Below are 12,979 nucleotides of genomic sequence, written 5' to 3'. Positions count from 1 at the left end.
ACAGAATCAAAGTGTTCTTTTGTGCATTATCTTGGATGCATTCTAGCAGTTGGTACAGATTGTCATGTTGCAATAATTTCTTTACCGAAGCAAGATTCATTCCGACTGGGCCAGGTGGCAAATCTTGGATTAATGTGTAATTGGACCGCAACAACTGATAGGACGTAACTGGAACTGAATAATTAGAGTCACATCCCATAGTATTAGTAAAGTTGCAAGCACCGATGATTGAATGATAGCTTGTATCTACAGTGATATCAGCCATGAGTATAAAATTACACACACACATCCTTCTCCACTATAAGGGAGCACTATTTCACGGGTCTCGTTGGGATACCTCTCAAAATGGCAAGTATTTTGCTCAGTGTCAAGACAAGTGTATTGAGTCTTGATGGCATTACTCTCACAGATAAATAAATCCTCGTTGTTCCCATGCAGCACATGAACGAACATCAACACTTTGCCATTTGTTTCCATTTTGTTGGGCTTGTACTCTGTGTTCTAACAGGCAGGGTATAACTTCAGTGTGATTCAGTCCCAGCACAATGACTGGGTACGCGGTATGTACCGCAGCATTGCGTACCGTTAGGACAAAAGCTGTAGCAAAGTTATGAACAGGATCATACGTAACATTAACTAGATGCCAGCAAAATTGAAATTCTCTTTCAAATTTATTTGCATTGTCCCACATCACCTTTCAAATTTCCGTGGGTAAAGCGTTTCCTTTACCTTCTACGAGTACGAGCTAGGAAGACATTATTTGAGTTATGTCAAGTGCATCTACAATTAACCCGTGGTCTTTTAGGTTAATTCTTTCCCACTGAGATAATACATCAGAAAAGAACTGCTGACTAGAAAAGTGCTGCAGCTTTCTTTGTGAAAGGCAACTTCTCCTATGCTACCTACAGAAATAGTGGACATTTCTGCTGCCAAAACACAATCTACTTCTCATATTGCCAAGGCGAGGCTACTCCTCAGATGAGAAAACATGGGCTGCTCACCAGAGTTTTCTTTCATTAAGCCTCTTTACTCAGCTAGAGAGAATCTGTTGTCATCAAAACATTTTTTTTTTTTTGTTCCAGCTGTATGTGTTTAGGTGTGGGTTCATCTAAACTTCTACACCGTAACTCTGTCTTTGCAATGGTTACACACTGCACACATCGGATTTTAGCTTATAGGTTCTTTGCATATAAGGAAGCTGAAGCAAGAGTCATGGTCATCAGTTCGTCAGGGTGGTTTTTGCTCCACCTTGCCTCGTTCTGTTCACGGGCAGTTATGACTCGGTGAATAATGAAGATGCAGAGCTGCTGGAGTGGGTCCAGAGGCCGGGAGGGTGATGGGAGGGCAGGAGCACCTGTCCTAGGAAGAGCGGCTGAGGGAGCTGGGCTTGTTCATGGATTGAATGGATTGGAACATTCATAGGTAAAGGCATAGAATAGAGTAGAACAGATTAATAGAATAGCGTGATAGATTCTATGACTGAAGTGGGGCTTTCCCATGGCTGTTTGGAAAGAGAGGGACGGGAAGGTCTCTCTCCCAGCTAGAGGAGCCTGGGGATGACGGTAACCGTTAGTGAGAGAGGGGAAAGTTGGGGTAGCTGCGGGGTGCTGAGCGCGCGTGGAGGCCAGGGCTGTGATGAGCTCCCAAGCAAATGAGAAGGGACCCTGCTTGCAGCCACGTGCTCTCTGACCCAGTCCCCCATGTGTTTCACCCTTGTCTGGGAGGAGACATTGGGACTGTGGTAATCGTTTCTCACAGGTCAGTGACGATTGCTGAAAGACAAGAAATTCCCTCAAAGGACATCTGTAGGCCGCATGCACGCATCTTCCTGCTCCCAGCAGTGACTGGTGCTCCAATGGGAAGTCCTTCCCTTGCAGGCACTGTTGTCACAGACTGCCCCAGACCTGATGAGCTTCTGGTAAGAGCCCCCATCTGACCAGCAGCTCTCTCGGTGGGATAGTGGCAGATGAGCTCCTGCCATTTTGCGCTGCTTTGCACAGTCCCCGGGCCTCGTACCTTCCCCTCTCTGCCTTTTGCTAAATGTGGAGGTGATGGGATGTACTCCTAAGCTTGCAAAGAGAGGGGAGACTCAAAGGAGTGCCTGTGTGTCTGCTCATCTGTGAGCTGAGTGCTCGTCAGTGGCTGGGCAGCTCTCTGGCTTGTGTGTCTGCAGAAAGTTGCCCTCTCTGGTGAGTGAACAAGCCCAGGAGATGCAATTCCTGAGGAAGGAGGTGACTTTTGCCTGTCTGTGGAGACTGGCGCTGTGACAAAGGTGATCCTGCACTTTGGGGAAGAGGCTGGGATGAGCAGAGCCTTGGCCAGGGCACGGTTGTGTGGGCTGCCTGTGGGACTTCCCTGCTGACCCCAGCCGCTCAAGTCTTGTCAAGGATTGCTGGTCGAGGTGTGGCAAATGTATTCACCTTGTGAGAAATGCTTGTATTCAATAGTTCGGGCTTAGGTGAAATTTGCTATGAATGACAATTTCTTTCCCGCTTTTACAGAAGCGGGCACTCTTGACTAGGGTGCACCAGGTCAGAGTGACACAACAGTTTATGTTTACTACTTCCCAGTGCACATTTTCTCCCATGCCCTCACTGGCCAAGGACTCCCAGGTTCACAGCCTGTGCGAGGCTCCTCATTCCCTCAGCCAGTGTCCCGTACCTGTTCACTGCTTGGTTAGCCCCTCCCCGTTCTCCTCCTCTCCTTCTTTAGCTTTCACCTGTTATGGCATGCTGGGATAACCTCTCCCAGTTAGCCTTCCCCTCTGTCTGGCATTCAAACTACAGAACTGGTTGGTACCAGTACATCTGAACGATGTTCCTCAAATTTCTCACAGTATACAGTTGGAATACTCAGGAGTCCCAAGTCGGGCCGAGATTTAATACTAAAAGGAAAAAAGGCTTTCTGCAGTATCTCACTGGAGTACCATGGTACTGTCCTCCCCATATACAGAGTCCAAGCTGATCCCTTTCTGCAACACAGGTATAACCCATGACAGCACACCAGGGAGATATCTGATGATAGTGAATCTGGCACACGAACTTTGGGCTACAATTGGCTGAGCCCACCAGGGCTGTCGAGGGCGGACGTACCATGAAACCTGCGGGGTGTCCCACCTCCCAGCCCTGCTAGGCCCGATTGTGAGGTCAGAGCCTTGAGCTGACGCTGTGCAGGCCCAGGAGTTTGTGAGGTCAGGAGTGGGTGCCACAGTCTGCCCCGATTGTGAGGTCAGAGCCATGAGCTGACGCCCAGGCCTTTGTGAGGTCAGGAGTGGGTGCCACAGTGTGCCCCACTGAGCCGCCACCTGGCACTGTTGGCCTTGGCTGCCAACGCGTGTGGAAGGAGCTCGCGGTGGTGTCCTGGTGGCTGTGTGCTCGGGACAGGCGCGCTTCTCCTGCGGATTGGGTTTGGGCTTGTTGCTCAGTGGCCTTCCTCTGCGCAGACATTCCTGCTGCGGAAGGAGACACTGACAAGGGGAAAGCTTGATTCCTCCACAGCATGAGGAGGAGAAAGTCTCCCCAGAGATCAAAAGGGGCACAGAAGCCCCCTGGAAGGGTGAGGGTGAGAGGAGCTGGCAGGAACTTGGAGGAGGCAGAAATGGAGAGCAGCCAGCTCCCAGGAAACAGGTAGGAGGGAGGTTTGTTCCTCCCAGGGACACAAGCTGTTGGACAGCAGAGATAGAGCAAATGTGGGGCTGGGGACAACACAGAGGGACATCCATGACGGTCGTGGGTAAAGAGGCGCCGAGCTCAGAAACACTCTGGAGGAGAGGCTAAGCTGATAGCCCACTGGGCTGTAGCTGTAGCAAGTCCATATCCCATGGGAACACGGGGTGAAAATGAAGCCGGCATGCTGCTCATATCCTTTTCATGCTGCTTGTATCCTTTCCATGCTGCCCATTGATGTCATGCTGGGGCTGCTCCCTGGGAGGCTTCCCAAGATGTCTGTTCTGGCTGGGGCCTCCAAGCTGGTCAGTCCTGCTGACCATGGCTCCCGTGGTGTGGAGACGGTGCACAGCAGGGCTTTTCATTTTCCTCCACAGCTGCACCTCCTCTCTGGTGGCCCAGGCAGGGCCAGCCAGCTGCACATGCACTGCTGCAAACGCGGAGGGTAAGTCCCGGGCTGCTTTGCTCCACCAGGTTTCTGGGAAACGTTTTGGCCAGCAAGGGGCACGGCAGTACAACAGGAGCCGGGGCACCAAGCCTAAGGCTGACCTCCTTCCCTGAACGTGCCCTCAGTGGTGTGCCTGCGAGGTGATCTTTGCCAGCCCTCGGTGTCCCGCTCGCAGGATGCACCCAGCTGCCCCTTCTCCAGGACACAACCGCAGCCCTGCCCCTGCCTCAGCTGTGATCCGGATCGGCTCCCAGCCCTCCTTAGAGGGTCTGACACAATGCTGACTGGTATCCCTTGAGAACGTGCTCACGCTTTTCTTCCTCCCCTTTCTTTGCCAGAGTCAAACATCTTAAGTCCTCTGAGAGAGTCACTGGTTGTGGTTTCCGTCAAGAAACCCTATGGCACAAACATCACCTATGTGTGAGTTCAGTACCTGTGCAGTGTCGTATTGGGGGTTTCCGTGGGTGGGGGTGGGCAGACCAGGCTGGCAGTGCTACCCAGCAGGAGAAAGAACTTGGCTCCCCCCAGCAGCAGCTCTGCGCTTTCAGAGCTACGGCAGCAGCTCAGGAGGGAACGGGAGCAAAGCCCCAGTCCACACACCTGACGCGGCTCAAAACGTCTCATCCAAGCCTCTGGCTGGGATGTGAGGATGTAAGGCAGCAGGAGTTGAAGGAGCCCAGGAGTAGATGGCTGCAGCCTGCCTGTGGAGGACACCTCAAAGCAGGAGGTGTTTCTTCATCTCCAGTATAAGGCGATTTGACTCCTCTGCAAACAGAAGTCACGCCCCCAGCACAGAGTCCCTGTGAGCCACCGCTTTTGCTTGCTGGGTCTGTTTTCTTCCCTGGGTTACTTCAGCACCCTTTGTGAAGGTGATCTTGGAACTGGGTTTTGGCATGTTTTGCCCGTGGTGCTGAAGGCAGCTGAGGGAAGCCCCACTCCTGCTGGGGGCTCCTCTGTTGGTTGTTCTTTGCCAGCAGCATCTGGCAGCATCATTGCTGCTTTGCAGCGTGTAAGAGAAGATATCCCTGAGAAAGGGTCTGCCTCAAATCCTGAGCGCTGCCAACACCCCGACTCCTTCTTTTTCAGGAAAGAGACTACCATAAAGAAGTCTGTGCTCTGCATGCTCCTTTTTCTGATCCTCCTATCTGCTCTCAGTGAGTATTTGCCGGCTGCCAAACACTAGATGGGACCTCCAGCGTGTGGGCAGGTGCTGGAGCACCCGTGGGGCCCTTCACACCTCCCCTGCTCGGGGAGCTCCAGAGACGCTTATCACACGCAGATCCCAGCTGGCCTGAGAGCCTACTCAGAGCCGTTTCACAGCTTTCCCGTTGGACGCTCTGTGCGGAAGCTCCCACAGCACCGTCACCTTTGTCCTCTATGCCAGGCCGTGTAAGAGCAGTGCTCTGCCCAGCCAAGCCTATGAGGGGAGGCTGCCTGTCCTTCCAAGCTCGCTGTCAGACAGGGAGAGGCAGTGAGAGCAAAAAGCCTTTGTGCTTTATAATCAGGGTTGGAGAAGAGGTTCTGTTCTTGCAGCCATGTGCTTTCTGCCCCAGTCCCCCACATCCTCAGGAAACATCTTGCACTCCGGTTCGAGGCGAGACAGTAGGACTATGGCAGCCCTTAGAAACCATAGTGCAATAACTTTCTGTCTGTGTTGCAAATGACAGTCGGTGCCTGCTGTGGAGTCTCATTGGCAAGAATACAGTGGACAAAGGAATTTTTGCAGGTCAGTGACAACTGCTATGGAAGAGGGAATCTCCACAAAAGACGTGTGTAGACGGTGGTTGGGCAAATGCACACGTCCTCTTGCTGCCAGCAGTGACTGGTGCTCCAATGGCAAGCCTTTCCCTTTCAGATGCTGTCGCTGCAGACTGCTCCACGCCCGATGAACTCCGGGTAAGGGCCCCTGGGCCTGCTGCTCTCTTGGTGGGTTAGTGGCAGATGAGCTCTTGCCATTTGTGCTGCCTTGCACAATCCCCAGGGCGTGTGCCTTTCCCTCTCTGCCTTTTATTAAACACAGAGGTGATGGGAAGCGCTCCTAAGCTTGGAAAGAAAAGAAAGCACGAAGGAGTGGCTGTGTGTCTGCTCATCTGCGAGGTCCGAATGCACTTCAGGGGCTGGGCAGCTCTCTGACATCTGCTCTGTGTGTGTTTGCAGGAACTTGCTGACTGAAGAAACCCAGGGGATTGAAAACCAGAGGAATGGGGTGTCTTACCTGGCTGAAGAGCGTGGCATTGCGATGAAGGTGATCCTGCACTTTGGGGAAGAGGCTGGGATGAGCAGAGCCTTGCGCAGGGCGCTTCTGTGGGGCTCCCTGTGGGATTTCCCTGCTGACCCCAGCCACTCATCTCACGCCAGGCCTTGCTGGTTGAGCTCCCCTTCTGCAAAGGCTTTCTCTTGGTCACATTTAGCCAGGCCATGCTGCTGGAAAGCTGCCCGCATTCTTGTCCTGGTAATCTAGGACCTCTGGCAGCTCTGGTGTCTTCCCAGAGAGTGGAGACACCTGGGTGCCCTTCCAGAGATATCCCACCCTGCCACAGCTCACCTGAAGAGTGTGGAAGGAGACAACAAGCCAGTGGTGCCCAGGCCCATACTCTGGCAGGGGACACAAAAACCGTCCAGCCTTCAACTTTTCCTGATGAAAAGAGGCTGAGTGCCTCTGCAGATGAGGCCTGTGTTTTGCTTTCTGACACGCTTCCTGACAAAGCTCCTTGGCTCTGACACGGAACGCAGTGGTCCAACGTAGCAGCCCAGTGATGTGCTCATCTCCTGTGCTGCTTTCTGTCTTCCCCAGGATGCCCAGGACTTGAGAGAGGCAGTGTGTGTGATACCTAAGGAAAAGTGCTTCACAAAGTATGACCAGGCTCTGAAAAGTGCAGGTATGGACCCAGACAGGCATGCCTTGTTAGGCTGGGCTTAAGCTCAGTGCTGCCAAAAGGAGGCTGTGCTGCGGCCTCGTCTCTCTGAGGAAGAGCCGGATGAGACTAAATCACTGGCCCAAGGACACAGCTGTGGCTCCCTTGGGCTCAGCGGCTCAGCCCCATCATGCCCTCGCTCCCTGCAGTGGTGCCCCTGGCCGGAGTTACTGCACTATGCTGAGGTTTCTCGGGGACTGAAACCAGGTCCAGGTTGTCTTTAGCTCTCCCCATGCAGCATGGCCTTGTCTTGAGTCTGCTGCCCCTCACACAGGGCCTTGCTGCCTGCCACTGTCCGCAGACCTCATCTCTGTGCACCTGAGAGAGGGATGCTGTCAGCAGGCAGCCTTAGAAATAGCTTGAGCCAATTAGGAGCTGGGAGACTGGGCCCTTGGCAATCATCTGCTCTCTTCTCAATTCAGGTGTCTCCATAGACCTGCAGAGATCATCCAGGTCTGCATGGCACTGCAAGGTGGCTTGGTTCCTGTGCACTCAAAACGTGGTGGACACCTTTGAGCAGGTAGGGTAGCAGAGATCCTCAGTGCTGCTTTTGTTCCCCCGTGTCCAGCTGGGGGCCCCTAAGGCCCCTCTGTGGTACTGCTCAAGCCCATGGTACTGCTCAGGTGCCTGGCTCCTGAGGGTTCCCTCAGGGCTTGGCTTACTAGAAACCAGTGGTATCCCTCTGAAGGCAGGCTGACCTGGGTGAGCCGTGCTGCTAAATCCTGCATCCCACTCTCCGTGGTCAGGGCTGGCTGAGGGAGGAATCTTCTCCTCGGCCACCCAGTTTGTCTTTGTCAGCTCTGATCGTTGTTCTTTGGGTTGGGCGGGGGTGGAGGCAGGGGAAGATGCAGAACTACTGGGCAAAACAGGAGCTTTCTTCATAGCCCTGACTGCGGTGTGGGGTATCCCACGTTTCATAACGGATATCTTTCTCCTCATGGGAATTCGGAGAGTTCTCCTTCCCATACCAGCAAGACAGCTGGGTGTGTCTGTCTGCTTCCCTACCTGCTGTCTGCAGCACCAAAGCTGCTCGCATGCTCAGTGCTGCCTGTGTTTTTGGCTGCATGGGCAGCAGTGTGGGCCTCATGACTCCCTTGCTTCCTGCTCTCTGCTTTCAGCTGGACATGTCTCCAGGCTACTGCTGGCGTTTGAAAGAATCTCAGAGCCAGGTGGTCTTCAACTTGCCCACAAAAGTCCAGCCGACTGCAGTCACTGTGCAGCACTCAGTGGAAACAAACCTGTGGCACGTCAGCAGCGCTCCCCGTGATTTTGCTGTCTTTGTAAGTGTCTGCTGGTACATGGGGCTGGGATGTGGCTGTAGGGAAACGCCTCTGCTAGGGGACATACTGGAGAAGAGGACCAGTACGTCCTTGGAGCAATGCTCAAGGGGAGACTCAGCCCCACCACATTCTCCACCAGAGCTGCAGGAGCTGCTGGAGCTCCGGCGGCCCAGGTTTGGCACAAGTGTTGACCTGCTACCCTGTGCTTTATCTCGTAGGGCCTGGATGAGGAAGGAGAGAAGGAAGCTTTGCTTGGGAAATTCACCTATGATGTCAGGAAAGAGGTGACCCAGACCTTCCAACTGCAGGTACAGTCATTGCGTATGGGCAGGAGACCATTCCAGAAACACTGCTTTGGCAGCAAGTCAGTGGCAGGAGGAGTGTTGGGGAGTCCCTGCCAGGGCAGGGGTCCAGCGCGGGCTCAGAGAGACACGCTGAGGTTCAGAGGGCCGAGAGCACGCGACATGGCAGGGTAGCTGGGAGGATGAAGCAGGGAGAGCGCCACGTTGGACCAAGCACTGTGCACAGAGTTCCCAGCAGTGCCCACCTCTTTTGGCAGAGCCTTGCAGTCCCACGTGTGTTGGGAGAAGGCCTGAAATGCAAGTGTCAGGTGGTAAGAGCCAAGAGACAGTGCCACGGGCACGCCCTGTTCCCAGTGGCTGGTCGGTTGGCATCTGTGGGCCTGGGCAGACGGAGGAGCTGCTGTCGGTGCGGGCACTCCTAGACAGCCCCCATGCAGGTGTGCTCCCCAGCCATATGGCTGTCCCCTGGGACCACAGGGCATCAGGCTTCCACCGCTGCTCCTCCTGCTCCCACAGGCCAGACGTTGGCTCTGCTGGGGCACAGGGGGCCTTAGTGGGGCCGCCTGGGAGAAGGGAAGCAGAGAAAAGCCTCCTCCTCGGCCAAGGAGGGAGCTGGCCCCCAACAGGCAGCGTGCTGACGAGGAGATGCATGGAGGCAGCTGCGGTTGCTTCCAGGCCAGGAGTTAAGTCTCTTGTTGTCCTCTTTGTTTTGCAGACCGAGACCCCCAGAGCTTTTTGGCATATAAAGCTCGTCGTGCTCAACAACTGGGGAAATGCAGGACACACCTGTATTTATCGGGTGCAGGTTCATGGGAAGAGAGCGGGAACAAATGACATCGGCCAAGGACATGTGTAGACGCTGCAGAAAGGCGTTTCTTTTAAAAATAAAACACAAAATTATTCCACATCAGAGATGTGTGTTTGTCGTGGTGTGGAAGGTGTTCTTTCACAGGCTTCCTCTGAGCAGCCCATTTCTCATTGTCCAGCAGAAACGGGACATTCCTCACTTTGCCTCTGCCCCATGGATGTGAGTGAACCAAACAGAAGGAGATGATGGAGCCCTAGCCCTCCTTCATTGTCTGGAGGGATGCGAGGGACATCCATGAGGGCTGGCAGGTATTGCAGCAGCCACGGGGCTTAGAAACCCACCGTGGCTGAGGAAGCGGCTCAGGTGGTGTGTTCCCAAAACCAGCCCCCCTGGTGCTGCTGCTGTCGCTGACTCCAAATCCCATGGGAACCTCCCAGAGGTGGGAGGGTGTTCCTCTCCCACTTCTGCCACTCAGTGAGCTCTGGAGACGCTGTCTGCACACAGATCCTACCTGGCCCCAGAGCCAACAGAGCTGCTTCAGAGCTCTCCCTTTGGACACTCTGCACAGGAACTCCCACAGACCCATAGCGTCCATCCTCTATACCAGTCAGCATAAGAGCATCAACGCAAGCGTCCTCAGCTCTCCTAGGCCATGCCTTCCACCTTGTGACCTGCTTTGTTGTCTCTTAATATCCCATTTATATTGTGCATACTGGAACTGAGTTCCATGACCTGGAATTAAATAGGGTTGAAATGTATTGGTAAAATCTTGGGGTACTGACACCTTCCAGTGGAACTAGCAATGCAAATTCAGCATTGCTTAAGGAAGTGCAGTTTCACTGTTTTTCTGTAACGACAATTAATTTATGCGTTCTGAGAAACATGAGAACAGCTCTTCAATGTTTGACTCTAGTAAGTTGTGATTTTTTACTAATTAAGAATCCAACAAAATAAGTCAGCAAAAACAGAGCTTTTTTATCTTGCATGTTTTATGAAGAGAGAAAGATGATCCTCCTTCCAAGACCAACATCTACTCTGTGAATGTTAGCTGAGATTTGCTTTCCCTTGTGACTCAGATCGACAAAAGGAGATTATACTAACAGCACTGCACATCCTCCCTTCATTCTACAGAATACCAAAACATTCTGTCAAAGTTGAGACACCCTGATCCTCAGAGGAGTGCGGAAGCTGAACATGTGAAGGTGTAGTACTTCTTCTGTATTGATTTTGAGGTTTCCTTGAAATGTCAAAGAAGGTTTTTTGAAGTGAGGGAGTCAGCATTGGCCCCCAAGTATTTGGCTGAGAAAAGTAAAACCACACAGTGCCAGAATTTTTCACAGACTGCATTCCAAACTCAGGAACAGATCAGGAGAAATGGCTCAGTCTTCACTTGTGTTTTGTTCACGCGTGGACTCTGAGTCAACCCATCCCTTTACTGCCAACCCTCTGGACCAATCCCCCTCTGTGGGAAAGAATAGAAAGGCAAAAAAGAAGGAATGAGAATTAATGTCTCCTACACCACAGAAGGAAACAAACAGCCTTCACATCGACACTTAAGTTCTGTGTGTCACTCACACTACAAAGTTTCTCTGAAAGTGCACGTCTATAGAGCTACTCAGGAGCAAAGCAGAAACTAAGGCATCCCAGGTTCACAGGAAAGGTAATGGGGATAAATGCCATTCGCCAGGATATGTGGAGACATTTTAGGAACAGGATTTAAAAAGAGAAAGCAAACTAACTAAAAATCTGATCTGATGCATGTTTGCTAGCTTGGTACAGTGATGTCATTTTTCAAGCACTCTTGGAGCAGCCTATTTCTCCTGTCTCACCTTGATGCCTTAGTTGGTTTTATCACTTTCTGCCCCAAGGATATCTCAGAACCAGCAGTTTATACTGCTGCTTTCCTTTCTCCATGTGACCTCCAAAGTGCTGCTATCTGTCTTGCCAGACACATGGTGACTGCATGCTCTGGAACAGCCCATGGCAACTTGTGCCAACAAACACACTTGAGAAATGGGCACCGTAGCTTCATGGCACTTGGAAGTATATAGGTTAGTCTGGACATGGGGTTCTTTGGAAGTGTCAGGTGGATCAAGGTTTCAAAGGAGGGTGGAAAGTGCCTTCCATTCAAAACTGGGAGCAACTGGAAAGCTTCTAGGAATCCACAATCACTGAAGCACTGTTTCAGATAAACACTGAAGATCATTGGATCACAGAACTCATTTGGTTGAAAGGGACATAAAGATCATCCAGTCTCAACCTCCCTTTCACAGACACAGTTGCCACCCACCGGCTCAGGCTGCCCAGGGCCCCATCCAACCTGGCCTTGACTACCTCCAGAGATGGGGCATCCACAGCTTCTCTGGGCAGCCTGTGTCTCTCAGTAAAACTTTTTTTATTAACATCTATTCTAAATCTGCCTTGCTTTAGTTTAAAATGATTCCCCCTTGTCCTGTCACTGTCTGATCAAGTAAAATGCTGGGTCTGCCATCTTTTTTATAAACTCACTTTAAGTACTGAAATGTCACAGTGAAGTCTCCCTGAAGCCTTCTGTAGGCTGAAAAAGCCCACTCCCCATAGTCCTTCTCTGTAGGATAAGCACTCCAGCCCTCTCACCATCTTTGTGGCTTTCTCACCCTACACTCCAGAGTGCTCCTCACCCAGTTGGCTCATCCACCATTTGCATCAGGAGGTTATCATTAACGCACTGGAGAAACCTCCCAGATGGTTGGCTGTGTAGGCCATCCAGCAAATACGAGGGTAGTTAAAATCCCCCATGATGACCTGCAGAAGGCCTCATCAACTTCCTCGTCCTGATTGGGTGGCCTGTAACAGACACCCACAACAGTATCACCCATGCCAGCCTACCCCTTAATTCTCACCCACAAACTCTCAACCCGCTCCTCATCCACTCCTGGACATCACTCAATACACTGTAATTGCTCTCTCACATAAAGAGCAGCTCCACCACCTTGCCTAGGTGCCCTGTCTTTCCTGAGAAGGACACAGCCATCCGTGACCACACTGCAGTCACATGATCTGTCCCATCACATCTTTGTAATTGCCACAAGGTCATAATCTCCTGTCTGAACACAGATTTCTAACTCCTCCTGCTTATTCCCCATACTGCATGCATTGGTGTAACAGGCATTCTGGGGAGCGAGCTGAGAAGAGCATGCCCATTTCACCCTGTGGAGTGGTAGGCCTCCCACTGTCCCACCAGTGTAAGCCCAGTTACAGCCTCATCCCCCTTTGAATCTAGTTTAAAGCTCTCCAGATAAGCCCCACTAACTCCCATCCCAGAACCTTTTTGCCCCTTGAGATAAACCTTTCCCATGTGTTACTATTAGGCCTGGTTGTCACGGAGTTATCCCTAGATCTAAGTCCGTGGCAGGGGGGCACAGGCCCGGGAAAAAAAAGAGAGACAAATGAGCCAAGGAAAAAAAAAAAAAAAAAAAAAGTAAGGGGTAACAGGAGTTTGCTGGGCGAACGGCTGGCCCGGCCTCACAACAAGGCGTGCAGCGGGCCGCGTCCTCTGGGAGAGGGGGAAGGGCGGAGAGC

The 12,979-nt window shown here is 52.2% G+C and overlaps 1 protein-coding gene and 1 non-coding gene across 4 annotated transcripts; one reads left to right on the top strand and one right to left on the bottom strand.

Moving 5' to 3' along the window:
* Nucleotides 1–2,151: 2,151 nt before the first annotated feature.
* MIR7482-3 (microRNA 7482-3) lies at nt 2,152–2,208 on the bottom strand. The gene has a single exon (NR_128272.1). It is a non-coding gene; the product is annotated as a microRNA 7482-3 (primary transcript).
* Nucleotides 2,209–3,272: 1,064 nt separating this feature from the next.
* LOC107052305 (sperm-associated antigen 4 protein-like) lies at nt 3,273–9,520 on the top strand. 3 transcript variants are annotated; one of them, XM_025145008.3, is made up of 11 exons: nt 3,273–4,110; nt 4,452–4,533; nt 5,200–5,267; nt 5,781–5,839; nt 5,969–6,009; nt 6,271–6,358; nt 6,908–6,992; nt 7,451–7,548; nt 8,147–8,308; nt 8,527–8,616; nt 9,326–9,520. In XM_025145008.3, exons 1-11 carry the CDS (start codon nt 3,870–3,872, stop codon nt 9,464–9,466), a joined length of 1,155 nt encoding a protein of 384 aa, XP_025000776.2. In that variant the 5' UTR covers nt 3,273–3,869; the 3' UTR covers nt 9,467–9,520. The 3 variants fall into 3 exon arrangements, with proteins under 3 accessions (XP_025000776.2, XP_040511960.1, XP_040511958.1); XM_040656026.2 differs by lacking the exon at nt 9,326–9,520 and having other exon boundaries at nt 3,273–3,626; nt 4,043–4,110; nt 8,527–9,093; XM_040656024.2 differs by lacking the exon at nt 9,326–9,520 and having other exon boundaries at nt 8,527–9,093.
* Nucleotides 9,521–12,979: the final 3,459 nt, after the last annotated feature.

Source organism: Gallus gallus, chromosome Z, assembly GCF_016699485.2.
Source record: "Gallus gallus isolate bGalGal1 chromosome Z, bGalGal1.mat.broiler.GRCg7b, whole genome shotgun sequence".
NCBI lineage: Eukaryota > Metazoa > Chordata > Aves > Galliformes > Phasianidae > Gallus > Gallus gallus.
This window is presented reverse-complemented; position numbering and strand designations above follow the sequence as displayed.